The following is a 14,137-nucleotide window of genomic DNA, read 5'->3' as shown; positions in this document are numbered from 1 at the left end:
CACTACATGGAGATCGGCGCTGAGACTTCTGCTGCTTTCACTCTGACCTCTGTGTATTTGTGGCGCTGACAGCATGCGCCTGCTCAGCTGATCGGTCGGGGTCCCAAGTGACGGATCCCGGCTGATCAACTATTGATGACCTATCCTGCGGAATAGGTCATCCATAGTATTTCCCTGGAAAACCCCTTTAACATGACGGGCACCTTGTGATATCTCAACTTACAGCATTGTAGTACATTGTAGTTAAAGGGGTATTCTGGCCTTTTTTCAGTGTAGCGGGCCGGACGCCCTCTTCATCGGACATGGGAGGTAGTGCGGACACTGACTTCTATTGCACTTCCTGCTCCTCATTAAGATCAGAAGATCCGCTCTCGTCCATAACAGGAAGTCCAATAGAAGTGCGCGCTCACATAAATCTCAACAGGGGTGACGCCGGCGCCCGCAGTTCCTCCCCTGTCCGATGATGATGACATCCGTGTCGCACTGCGCTGATAGCGGGCCGGACGATCAGCTGATGGACGGGAGTCCTGAGCGGCGGATCCCCATCCATCAACTGCTGAAAAAACTGCTGAAATACCCCTTTAAATTATCATAAAGTGTCAAGTTAACGTTTGCTACATCTGTACAAGGCCGCAGTTACACGGCAGATATTGTCGCGCGAGTTTTGACATCGCGAGATGCATGTAAATACAACCTATTATTTGGACGGGTGTGACTACATGGCGACTTATCTGTCGCAGCGATGCAGTGAGATAGAAAGGTTGCAGCAAGTTCTATTTTTCTGTGATTTCGCAGAAAACTCACCCGTTATTCCCTACGGGCGAGTTTAAAAAAGGGCATCACATTCGCGTCACACTTAAACGTACATGCGAGTGTGATGAATTCTGAAACAACATGTGACTTTCATACGTGTTCAGCGATGCCATGTGATTTTCTCGCAAATCGCATTGTGCTTGCAGTGAAAATTGCATTTTTGCAAACGCCATATTGATGTTGTGCCTGCCCGTGTAAATACGGCCACAGGTAGACTGACAGCGTCCCAATCACAGCTTAGAGTCTGTACAGTATGAATCTAATAGACTGAAGGGTTAATTCCCCCTCTGCATAGATGTAGCGCTCCAACAATGTCTGGCGGTGGCGCCACCGATACTTAGAATGAAGCGGCTGCGGTCCCTTCGACTTTTTAACAGCAGCACCCTGGACCCAAGGTACCCGCAGCACCCTGGACCCAAGGTACCCGCAGCACCCTGGACCCAAGGTACCCGCTGTATTGGAAGATGCCCCTATTCCCATTGGTGATGTCACCCTTGTGTATGGTTGTGACTGATATTGAAAATGCATTGCAATACCACATACAGCCAGTAGGCAACAGTGGCGCTGTTTCTGGAACAAAGCAGGCTTGTTTTTGTAAATTCGTACTACCCCTTTAACCTCATCCCCTTTATGAAAAGCATTGCTGATATCAGACATGGCGCCATGTGGCATCTCCAACATGTGATTACCAGAACTATCCCCACACAGGGCTGACAATACCTTCTTCCCATTGTGGCGCTCCAAGTACTTTCCTGAGCACCCTGCGTAGCAGGCGGAGTAGTACATGACGCCATCCGCTCCACAGACTGGACTATAGTGATCCTGCATGCAGCTGCAGTCGGTGTTGCATGCGGCGGACAGGTTGGGGCTGTTTCCATAGAGGGCGCTGCAGGAAAAGGGCAGAAAGCATTACTTTTCAGACCTCCAAACTAAGTGGATCAAGTGATATTACATACAACTGGGCAGGCTTGCCATTCAGGAGGCTGGAAAACCTTGATGGCAACCAGTGGCATAGCGATAGAGGGCGCTTTATTGTTTCACAGCTTCCCATAAAAATAATATGGATATGATTTTTTTTCACATTTAAAGCATTATATGGCGGTATAATTTGGATACTGAAAGGCAGTTTTATTTGGCATTGTCTAGGAAATATATGGTAGTATTATTTAGAAAATGTCTGCAAGTATAATTTAGGCATTATGGCAGTATTATTTGGCCACTGAATGGTGGTTTTTTTGGGGCAGTATTGTGTATGATATATATGGCAGTGTTAAATGGGCACTATATGACAGTGTTTTTAACTGTAGAGACCGTATGAAGGTAATATGCAGGCATTGTATGGCTGCATTATTTGGATACTGAATACCAACTTTATTTTGGCACTGATTAGCAGCATTGTCTATGAAGTATATGGCAGTGTAATGTGGGCATTATATGGCAGTATTATTTGGTCACTGAATGGTGGTATAATTTGGCCACTAATTGGCAGGACTGCGTAGGGTATATATGGCAGTGTTTTATAGGCACTATGTAGTAGTGTTAATTAGGTATTGAATGAAACTATTATTTAAGTATTGTATGCAGTCTTATTTGTGGCAGTGTTATATGGCCATTATATGGTAGTTTTATTTAGATACTGTATGAAGGTATCATTTAGGCATTAGAGATGAGCGAGCGTACTCGGTTCGGGTGTTTTTGGACTCGAGCAGTGCTACTCGGACGAAAAGATTCAGGGGGCGCCGGGGGTGCGCGGGGGGTTGCAGAGGGGAGTGGGGGGGGGGGGAGAGAGAGCTCCCCCCTGATCCCCACTGCTACCCCCTGCTCCACCACGCCACCCCCCGCCCCCTGGCGCCCCCCGAATCTTTTCGTCTGAGTAGTCAGTTACTCGGAAAAAGCGGTGCTCGAGTCCAAAAACACCCGAACCGAGTACGCTCGCTCATCTCTATTAGGCATTGTATGGCAGTATTATTTTGTCAGTTTTGTTTAGGATATATGGCAGTGGTATATGGGCATTGAATGGTAGTGTTATCCAGAGGAGGTACTGTATGAGGGTATTATTTAGGCATTGTATGGATTGCATTATTTGGATACTGCATGGCAGTATTCCTTGAACACTGTCAGCAATGTGTATAATATATGACGGTGTTATACTGACACTATATTGTAGTGTTATTTGGATACCACAGGGAGGTATTTGACATTGTATGGTGGAATTATATGAACACTGTATTATCCAGGAAATATGGCAGTGTTATATGGTAGTTTTATTTAGATACTGTATAAAGGTATCATTTAGGCATTGTATGTCAGTATTATTTGAGCATTAATTGTCAGTATTGTGTAGGATATATGGCAGTGTTATATGGGCATTATACAGTAGTGTTATTTAGATCAGACACTATATGGAGGTATTATTTAGACACAGTATAGTGGAATTCTTCTAATACTGATTGTCAGTATTGTGTAGGATATATGGCAGAGTGTTACTTTGATGGTTAGCGTGCAAGAAGGTATTATTTAAGCATTGCATGGCAGTATTGCTTGGCCCCCTATATCACATGTTTGGGTATCAGGTACATACCGTATGTATCTGTAGTTAATATGTACAACTTATAGTTAGCAGAACTCTTAACATGGACCTGGGGGGATGACCAAACTTTATTTGCTGCCCAGAGCCCTATTTTGTATAAAACCGCCGGTGCCTGATTATATCAGTGTTCATACCTGTCGGGGTAGGGCGCCGTCACTCCGGCCATAGGCATGTTGGGACAGCTGATTAGGAAGATGAAAATTGACATCAGACTTAGGAGGGTACATAAGACACAGAAGCGGATCACCCCTGAGCAGTGAAGCTTCAGTTTATTGACTATAAACCCCCCGAAGAAGGTTCCTCCACCGCCAGCGGGGACCACCAGATACCCTGTGCCAGGGAAAAGAAAAGAGAGGACAGTTATGTAGCGGTCAATATAATAAATGTCTTTATTAACCCCTTATTTATAGAGCCTGGTGTTTCTGAGCTCGATACCTGCGTTTTTCACGTGCGCAAAAAAAAAATACACGCAAGCAGTTGTCATTGACTTTATGCGCTATATGCATGTAGCACGTGTATTCAATGCGTATCTGCACAGTCCCGCGGGCGGTGATGGGTTTTTTTGGCGTGTAGATACTTGCAGCAACATTCAGGGTTCCGGTAAACGAGCGTAGGTGTAGATATGCTCACAGTTAGTGATGAGCGAGCATACTCACTAAGGACAATTGCTCGAGCGAGCATTGCCCTTAGCGAGTACCTGCCCGCTCAAGAGAAAAGGTTCGGCTGCCGGCGGCGGGCAGGGAGCGGCGGGGAAGAGCGGGGAGGAACGGAGGGGAGATCTCTCTCTCCCTCTCTCCACCCCCGCTCCCCCTTGCTCACTGCCGCAACTCACCTCTCACCCGCGCCGCCACCCGAACCTTTTCTCTCGAGCGGGCAGGTACTCGCTAAGGGCAATGCTCGCTCATCTCTACTCACAATATATATATATTTTCACTTTTTACACCCAATAAAACTAAAAAACATGAAAAAAAATCTGTGAAAAAGATATTTTAAAAAATCGCCCTTTATGTCCTGGAAAAAAAACACAGCCAAAAATAATTTTAGTAGCTGAAGGAAAAAAAATGGGGCAGTAAAACCAGCAAAGGTGTGAAATCCCCAAAGTGTCTGTTCCTTAAGGGGTTAACGAGCAGTAAGATATATGGCCTCCTTCTGTCTTCTCGGCTGACCGTTGAGGTAATGTTTCCTCCCGTGTGTTCTGGCACAGTGATGATCCTGTAGAGGACGGCCGGCAACCCTGAGCTGCTCAGCCACCGAATAAAGAGGCGATTGTTCGGTCCGTAGAGCCGCACGGCGTCAGCATCCGCGCTCCGCTAAGTCCTTTGTGCCCTCGGCGCCCACCTCAAGGACTGGCAGATACATTCCGAGCCGCACAAAGGAGCAAACAGACGGACGTCCCCTCGATAAGTCACCCGACCGGTATGGGACGCCGCTGACGGAGGCGGTATTGTACGGCGTCTATACGGCATTCTGGATGGCCGATTAGGAGATGCGGTTGGCGTCTAGTAAAATCAGTAAAGCGAATCTCCGTCTCTACACAGCAAGTATGTTCCAAGTCCGAAATGTTGAGCTGCTTAAGGGCTCCTCCAGACAGGCGTAGTGGCACATGCCAAAATGGTGGGCGCAATACGCAGAGAATAACGCCCATGGATGTCAACGTGTTCATTCTCCTTTGTCGCATTCTTTGTGCGCATTTCTTGGTTGTGTGAAAAAATAGGACCTGCTCTTGGTCCTCCAAGACCTCTTTTTAGTCCTCCAAAATGGCCGTACCACTTCTCCGAATGCCCTCTGCACTACAACTGCTCTCATATTCACCAGCGCTGCTCCGAAAGCAGAGAGCATCTTCAAAAGGACTTTCCCAGGCTTTAATATTGATGTGCTAAAGCGCATCAATATCTGATAGGTGGGGATCCACCGCTTGGGATCCCACAATCATCTGATTGGAGAAGCCATTGGTCACATGACCTAAGAGCAGCTCAGTCCCATATAAGTGAACGGGATTGAGCTACTATACCAGGCAGAGGCACTATACAATGTACGGCACTCTACCCAGGATGCACTGTGGATGCCAAGAGCGATCGGTGGGTATCCTGAGTGGCGGACCCCCACTGATCATATATTGGTGACCTATCCTGCGAAGAGCTTATCAATACTGGAATCCCAGAACCCCCCCAACTTCAACAGGGCGGATTTACAACACCGAACCTTTTGAAAGCCAGCGGCCATGCTTTTGTAACCCTGGACAATCCCTTTAAATGTGGCTCATCTTACAATGGAGGCCGGCGTTTAGCTGCAGCCTTCGTATCGTCATCTCTCGCGCTCGGCTGATATTTCCGCCCGCAGCTCGGTTTCTGCTATGTGGTTTCAGCCGCCGACTTCACAGGAAATCATGCAGCACGACAAACATTTCTGACCTCGATTTCTCACGCCATCCTGTTCTCACAGACTGACTGCGAACTGACAGCAGGATCCGACTTACCAAAAAACGTCGCGGCTTCCGAGGCGCTCAGACTAAACTGGGACTCCAGAAACTTCGGCCCAAATGTAGAGACTCCCGTGATGAGAGTCGCTTCCGTGGCGCCGGCTAAGCACAGGAAAATAAACGTTGGGTTCTTGAGAAGCATCAACACCGACCTATCGGTAAGACGGATGAGAGTCGGTTAAGGGGAAGCAGATCCACGTTCGCATCTTCCGAAGCAAGCAGAGGTCTTATCTCAGCTGACGGACCAATCATATGTCCCCCCGCCCTGCTGGACGGTGAAAACTAGCAGCAAATCCCAGTGTGTCTGAGGTAACTCCATAGGGACCTTCACGCGGGACGAAATTGTCCGCAGGACGCGGTGCAGACGTGGATTTTGTCAATTTTAGCGGATTTTGTTGCGGTTTTAACTGCGTTCTGCGGGACGTCTTGCGGAATTTCTTGCATTTTGTTCTGTACACCTAAATTGTGGATTTCCATCTCCTGTGTTAGAAATCCGCAGCAACTATTCCACAAGATGTCCTTATTTCTGCAGAAAAAAGCTTTTCTCTACGGAATTTAATCTCGCGGTTTTGAGGTAAAGAAGCGCCGATATTAACGGGTGCAGAATTCCACCCCCATAGGGGAAACATCGTGACGCATTCCGTCCCGTGTGAAAGGTCCCTTTAGGTAAAGCGAGCTTCAAGTCCCAGCACATAATTCTGTCCGGGGACCGGAAGGGGCTGCTATATTACCTGCCGCTGCTCTTCTGCGCCATTGTCGCACAGGTCCAATGTTTTTGGCCTCAACTTCAGTTGTCCAAGATGGCCGCCACAATCTTTTGACTACCCATTCCTCACAGTGCATTGGACGTGTGTTAGGATAGCTATTCACTGCACCTGCTTTCTGATTGGCCAGTGCTCGTCACGTGATCAGCAGTGACAAATCACAGAGCAGCGTACAGTGTGCACTAGGTAGTTTCAGTGGCCATTTTGAATAGCTGAAAACGGGGCCTGAAATCAGCAGATTAGAGGGAGAACAGCATTAAAACCCGACGGCAGGTAATATAACCCAGACCGGAGGGTTCCTTTAAAGGGGTTGTACCAAAACATACATTTATCACCTATCTATAACAGATAGGGGGCTGAGACTGATCCCAAGAGCGGGGTCCCCGTTCCTCCTCACTGAGGGCTCACTGAACCCCCTGGTGTAGTGAGGAGGAGACTGAATGGAGGAGTGGTTGCGCATGCGCGGTGACGCTCCATTCATCTCCCATGGGACTGACGGAGACAGGTGCGCGCTTGTACTCGGCTATTTCCTTCACCTCCATTGAATGGAGTGGCATCACGCACACTCAACCAGCACTCCATTCAACTCCACGTCGTTGTGAGAAAGTGAAGAGGGGGACATGGGACCTCCATTCTCGGGATCAGTGGGGGTCTCAGAGGTGAGACCCCCACCAATTAGATTTTTATCACCTACCCTATGGATTGGTGATTAAAGTAAATTTTGGTACAACCCCCACTGATCTGATATTGTATCCTAAGAATAGGCCATCAATGTAGTAATTTTTAAATTCAGCACCCCCGATCCTTCTTTCCTCCAACATCGTCAGTCGGGGTAAAGTTGAAGCGCCCCCAACACATTAGAGAGTCTTCCAGCCGCTATCAGTGGGTTCGGACGACTAAACTGTAAAGTGTATGGGGACCCTAACACAGTCCAGCGGTGTCTGATCCCCCACTTCCAGACCAATTCTGACACTGGGTCACATGGTATAGTCCTTCCGTGACTTTGTCGCAGGAGGCTGGCTGTTCGGCTCATTTCAATAACTAAGCCGGCCCCCTTCTCCGTCACACCCAATACAGTGAAAGAGGAGGCGGGCTTAGTCATTGAAATGAACCGAACCGTCAACCCGCTGCTATGATGTCACGGGCAACGGAAGAGCCATACCATGTCAGTATATGTCAAAACCAAGCTGGGAGTGGGAGCTCCAACACCGCCGGACCTGGACTGGATCGGTCAGGCACTCTCCCTCCTTGGTGAACCCCTTTAATATCAGACTGAGAATTATTTACATGGCCAGGAATATCTTGGGAAATCTCTTACTTTGGCAGATCTTTAATTGTCTTTCCAAAATCGGGGTCTGATTTGTGCGCCTCGTCCTTCACCTGATGAGCCTCCGACACTCTCATAACCACGTAGCGCTGGGAGCCTGAAAGAAGCCATGTTATTGGGCAGTGATGGTGAACCTTTTAGAGACCGAGTGGCCAAACTGCAACCCAAAACCCACTTATTTATTGTAAAGTGCCAACACTTCAGGGGGCGGGGCTTATCACCACGTATGATTTTTACCCCCGTCTTTCATAAAAGGACAAGGCTGTTTCAAAATAGACTGGGTGCAGATTTTGACGTCTTTTGAATGCGGAAATGCTGTGGACTTCGCCCTGAGGACATTCTGCTGCATTTCCACTTCGTGTAAACATATCCCAGCAGTGATATTGACCCCTCCCCAGAGCGGGCCCAGCAGTAAGGGTGACCCCCCCAGAGCAGCCCCAGTGCTAATAGTGACCCCCAGAGCGGCTTTAGTGGTTATAGTGACCCCGCACAGTGGCCCCAGCGGTAATAGTGACAACGCACCATGGCCCCAGTCATAATAGTGACATCCCACAGTGGCCCCAGTCATAATAGTGACATCCCACAGTGGTCTCAGTGGTAATAGTGACATCTCACAGTGGCCCCAGTAGTAATAGTGACAACCCACAGTGGCCCCAGTAGTAATAGTGACCCTGCACAGCGGCCCCAGTCGTAATAGTGACCTCCCACAGTGGCCCCCCAGTAGTAATAGTAACACCACACAGTGGTCTCAGTGGTAATAGTGAAATCTCACAGTGGCCCTAGTAATAATAGTGACATCCCACATCATCCCAGTAGTAATAGTGACATCCCACAGCAGCCCCCAGTAGTAAGAGTGTCACCTCACAGCGTCCCCAGTAGTAATAGTGACATCCCACAGTAGCCAGTAGTAATAGCGACATACCACAGTAGCCAGTAGTAATAGTGACATCCCACAGTGGCCCCCAGTAGTAATAGCGACATGCCATAGTGGCCCTTGTAGTAATAGCGCTTCCCCTCTGAGACCCAAATTCCCCCCCCCCCCCCCCCCCCACCTCCTCTGCTTGCTGCCACCGATCCCAGGAGCACAATGTGACGTGCTGCCGGACACCTTCTCCCCTCCCCTGTTCTCGCAGAACCAAGTAGGAGACGTCAGAGGAGGAGGGGAGAGGAGGATCCCAGCTGCACACTGACATCACAGTGTGCGCCGGGATTAGCGCCTCTAGCAGCGCTGCTGAGTGAATACCAGCAGGAGAGCTGTGGCACCCCTGCCGGTATTTACTAATGTGGTGAGCGGCCGACGGCGACGAGTGCTAGCTGGGAAGGCTCTGAGTGCCGCCTCTGGCACGCGTGCCATAGGTTCGCCACCACTGTTATAGGGTGTTTTTTCATCTCGGGAATCCTTTCTCAATGTGTTCAAAATCATAAAACAATGTATTCACCCATAAGATGTTTCCAAAATGCTCCGTTCTCTGGATATTGTAGGTATTGATTCCTCTGCCCTCAGGTTGTTTACTGCTCGTTGCCGGGAAAACGGACCGCCTCTTCAATGGAAGGGAATATGGTAGTAGAGGAGGCCGGCGCCTGCGTACTTCTTTCATCCCACTTCTTTCCATTGAAGAGGTGGTCGGTTTCCCTGGCAACGAGCAGTAAACAACCAGAGGGTGGAGGAATCAATATCTGCAATATCAGGAGAACGGAGCATTTTGGAAATAGACATCTTACGGGTGAGAGCGTGGTTTTGTGATTTCAAGCACAATTAAATAGGATTCACACGACGGGAATCCCCCTTTACAATCAGTGACATGCTGTGTAAGGGGGTCATAAGCAAAAAATCCTCAAAAATACCTACACTGGAACAGTTCAGTGAATAAATACTGTACCAGAACCAAGCTCATAACAAATACAGCCACAGAACCAAGCTTGTAACATAAATACGGCCCCAGAACCAAGTTCATAACATAAATACGGCCTAGAACCAAGTTCAGTACATGAATACAGCACAAACCAACCTCAATACATAGATATATTAGGAGAGCCAAGCTCATAGCATAAATACAGCCCCAGATCCAAACTCATAACATAAATGCAGTTCAAACCAACCGCAGTGCATAGATACAATACCAGAACCAAGCTCATAACAAATACAGCCACAAAACCAAGCTTGTAACATAAATACAGCCCCAGAACCAAGTTCATAACATAAATACAGCCCCAGAACCAAGATCATAACATAAATACAGCCCCAGAACCAAGTTCAGTACATGAATACAGCACAAACCAACCTTAATACATAGATATATTAGGAGAGCCAAGCTCATACCATAAATACAGCCCCAGATCCAAACTCATAACATAAACGCAGTTCAAACCAATCTCCGTGCATAGATACAATACCAGAACCAAGCTAATAACAAAAATATAGTAGAAGTAAGCTTTGATTATAGGCTATGATTATAAGAATTCACACCGTATAGGAATCTCTATATATTATGAACACAGGGAGGGGGCAGACAGGTAAAGGCTGCAGATAAGTAGCTGTACCTGGCAGCTGCTGCGGATAACCCAGTATCGGAAAGGAGATTAGAAACGCGGCTGCTCCAGCACCCAGGAAGCCGATCCACCAGGCGCCGACCCACAGAGGATTCTCAGGAGTCAGATCAGTGCTGTAATAGAGTAAAGAGCTATGTAAATGGATGGCAGCAGCTTCATGGGAAATAGACGTAACAGTTACTGGCATCACCAGACTCCAAGGCGCAGTACAAAAAGAGCTCAGAGCATAATCTATAGAAGGTGCAGATACTCCAGCGCTCAATGCCTGAGGGACCCAAGGACCCCTCTGCCACATGGCAAAGTACTACAGATGGCAAATGATGATGCATGGGGGACGCTATTTATTTAGCATCAGGTCCCACACACTGCACTCCAATGCTACCTACCTGCACAGCACGCATACGTCTACTGTAACTTTTGGCGGAGGAAGGGTAACAGGCTGGGGCAGTTTTTTGGGGTTCGGCCCCTTACGTCCAGTGAATGGGAATGCTAAAAGAATATATTATGGGCAGGGAATGGGACAAAATAACTTGTGGAATATGATATTATCGCATTCACAGGTCCTGCCAGGTTCATCAATATTCATTGGTTTCTTGGCCAAGTCATGAATGTGACTTTGATCTGATTAGATCTCCTCTGCCAATAACGATTTGTCATTATATTAGTAAGGTCCGCTACTCTACTTTTATGCCCCTTGATTTTTGTAACTGTGTTCTACTGTATGCCCGATTACCTCTTTATAAGCCTTGATACTTTTTGTAATAAAGCCTTTAACTTTAATAAGTCCAGTCCCTGTTGGCCTATACCCCCCCCCCCCCCATAGACCCAGTGAGTGTACCATGAATGCTGGAGTGCAGGAAGTGCCCGTACCCAGTATGTTACTGACGTCTTGGTGGCTGACTTGCCCTGTTATAAAGTAGTCAGCGTGGCAACGAGTATTTTTGGGGCATGTAGGACCGTGTCGGGGTGTGACTTATGCTCCATCTTGGAACGAGTGCAGGACAAAGGAAGTGAAAGTAAGTGACCCCCTTAGATTGCATCCATGTCACATAGTGTGAAAGCCTGGTTTGTGACAAGAATGAAGTAAGCAGTACTCACCGCTGGTCCAACGTAGCTACTCCAGCACTGGCCGCTCCGATCCCGAAAGCTCCGGCAGTGATCATGTACTGCTCATTGTTCACAGGACCGCTGCAGGCAATCACCAGCCTCACCAATCATATGGCAGTATCAGTAATGAAGCTAGTGATTGGCTGCAGCGGCCATGTGAACAATGAACCTGTCGAACAAGCTAACTGACGGTCGGGGGTTCACATACTTTTATGTATGTAGTGTAGATAGTGTGCTTCGGGGCCGTATTAACACATCAGTGGTCCCAGTGCGGAGGTTTCATGAGTAGCTCCCCCTCCAGCACATTGCAAAAAGGTAATAGTGCCTAAATAGTGCCCCTTGTAGAGACATTTTTGTGTACCCCCTTCTGTGCCCATTCTACAATGTCCTTCTGCTATGCTGGGGAGAGCAGTAGTGGCAGCAGCTGGTGGCAGAGTCTGAATTGCCATGCCAATGGGGTCGTGAAGCTTCCTGCCATGTGCAGGGAAGTGGGAGCACAAAGAATGTGAATGGCTGGTGGCGCTGCATGTCGGAAGTATGGCAAGCTGCTCTGAGATACATAAGAGGGGTAGAAGGTGGGCATTGGGTGAGTTTCACTGAAATTTTCAACTGTGTTCAGAGGACAGATGATAATGGTGCTGCCACCAGATGCCCGCTGCCTGGTGGGCCCGATGCTGGGGCACCATTTGCCCTATAGGTAATAGAGCCCGATCATGCTGTATGAGACATATCATATGCTCCTGCAGCTCTTACATATTGCCTAGTAGCCAATCACTGGTGGTATTCGGCTCGAGACTGCAGAGACCAGTGATGGGCGGCAGCGGTACATGTGTAAACCAAATGTTACCGCTGCAGTCAATGTATACAAGACCAGCGCCGAGGACGGGAGCGGCGGCGCTGGATCAAAGCAGTGACCACGACTTAAGGCTCATTCACATGGGCGTAGATTTGGAGTAACACCGAGTGTACAGAACCCATTGATTTCACTGTCTGCAGAGTATTTTTGATGCGATTTTCTGTTACGCGAAAAAATACGCATGTGCTATTTTGTGCGGATTACTCCCCAAAATACGCCATAGAAGTGAATTGCCTAATACATCAGGAACACTATCTTTTCTCCTTAAGGAGAGGACCTAGAAGGTGAGTGAGGAGACTTAGGCTACATTCACATGAACGTATATCGGCTCGGCTTTTCACGCCGAGCCGATATACGTTGTCCTTATGTGCAGGGGGGGGGGGGAGGGAGGCTGGAAGAGCCAGGAGCAGGAACTAAGCTTCCACCCCCTCTCTGTCTCCTCTCCACCCCTCTGCACTATTTGCAATGGGGAGAGGCGGGACGGGGGCGGGGCTAATTAACACCACTTAGCCCCGCCCCCGTCCCGCCTCCTCTCATTGCAAATAGTGCAGAGGGGCGGAGAGGAGGCAGAGAGGGGACGGGAGCTCAGTTCCTGCTCCTGGCTCTTCCATCCTCCCCCCCTGCACATGAGGACAACGTATATCGGCTCGGCGTGAAAACCGAGCCGATATACGTTCGTGTGAATGCACTCTTAGGCTGCCTGTCCACGGCCGACGCAGAATTTTGCTAGCGATATTCCGTTGCGGGGGAGAACTGGCAGGTCTCCGCGGTGAGCCTATCTAATAGACAGGCACACCGCGGCAAATCGCAGCATGCCGCCATTTGAATCCCGCGAGCAGAGAATGGCTATGATTCTCCGCTCGTGGACATAGTTAGCCTATGGAAAGCGTTCACTGCGCTACCCGTGGCCGGATTATCACCACGGGTAACGCAATGACACCTCGCCCGTGGACAGGAGGCCTTATAAGGCCATTGATGCTCCTCTGGGTAATATGCAAATAGAGGGATTGTTCCTCTCCCTTATTTACCTAGTACAAACACAGTGAGTAAGCATGAAACAATGGCTCCTTCTGTGGCCTGTTTTTTTTTTTTTTTTTTTTTGCCAAAAGTGCACAGAAGGGCGGAAATATGCCGGGAATGGGCGGTTTTTGGTCCGTGAATACACCCATGTGAATGAGCTCTGTGGTTTGTTTTTTTTAACCCTTTCCTGCCCTCTTCCCATTTTTATTAATCTTTCTTGAACATTTCCCATGACCGTCCGTCAGATGATGAGGTGATGCCGGACTGAGTAATGCCGGAGATATCCGGGGGGGGAAGAGGCTTCAGTGTGAAACGAAAAGCGGAAGCCGCCAGTCGCACAGTTACTTACGGGCTGCTGAATTCTGTGTACATGTTCAGGAAGAATCCTCCCAGCAGGTAACCCACCGCCGGTCCCACTATGGCCGCCGTGTAAAATATACCTGGATATGAAGAGAAGAGGGCCGTGAGCGAACACGCTGCAATATACTGACCTTACAGAGACAATGTCATCACATAAACCACACGGACAAACGATTTTGCACCCCGTTTCTAATTAGTGGGATTGGCCATTTAACACAAATATTGCTAGCAAGTGCTTAAAGGGGTTTTCTAGCTATCCTCAGGGTCGGTC

At 48.5% G+C, this 14,137-nt stretch overlaps 1 protein-coding gene across 1 annotated transcript in view; it reads right to left on the bottom strand.

Annotated features, from left to right (window-relative positions):
- The window catches only part of SLCO4A1 (solute carrier organic anion transporter family member 4A1), a 58,940-nt gene that overhangs the window by 22,104 nt on the left and 22,699 nt on the right, over positions 1-14,137 (bottom strand). The window contains exons 3-8 of the mRNA XM_066586300.1: positions 13,856-13,946; positions 10,515-10,636; positions 7,965-8,070; positions 5,880-6,034; positions 3,538-3,733; positions 1,534-1,699 (exon numbers count right to left, since the gene is read on the bottom strand). Coding sequence (XP_066442397.1) covers positions 1,534-1,699; positions 3,538-3,733; positions 5,880-6,034; positions 7,965-8,070; positions 10,515-10,636; positions 13,856-13,946 — 836 coding nt within the window. The remainder of the gene's footprint in view (positions 1-1,533; positions 1,700-3,537; positions 3,734-5,879; positions 6,035-7,964; positions 8,071-10,514; positions 10,637-13,855; positions 13,947-14,137) is intronic.

This window comes from Eleutherodactylus coqui, chromosome 13 (genome assembly GCF_035609145.1).
Source record: "Eleutherodactylus coqui strain aEleCoq1 chromosome 13, aEleCoq1.hap1, whole genome shotgun sequence".
Classification (NCBI taxonomy): Eukaryota; Metazoa; Chordata; class Amphibia; order Anura; family Eleutherodactylidae; genus Eleutherodactylus; species Eleutherodactylus coqui.
Note: the sequence above shows the minus strand (reverse complement) of the source record. Positions and strands in the feature narration are given on the sequence as shown.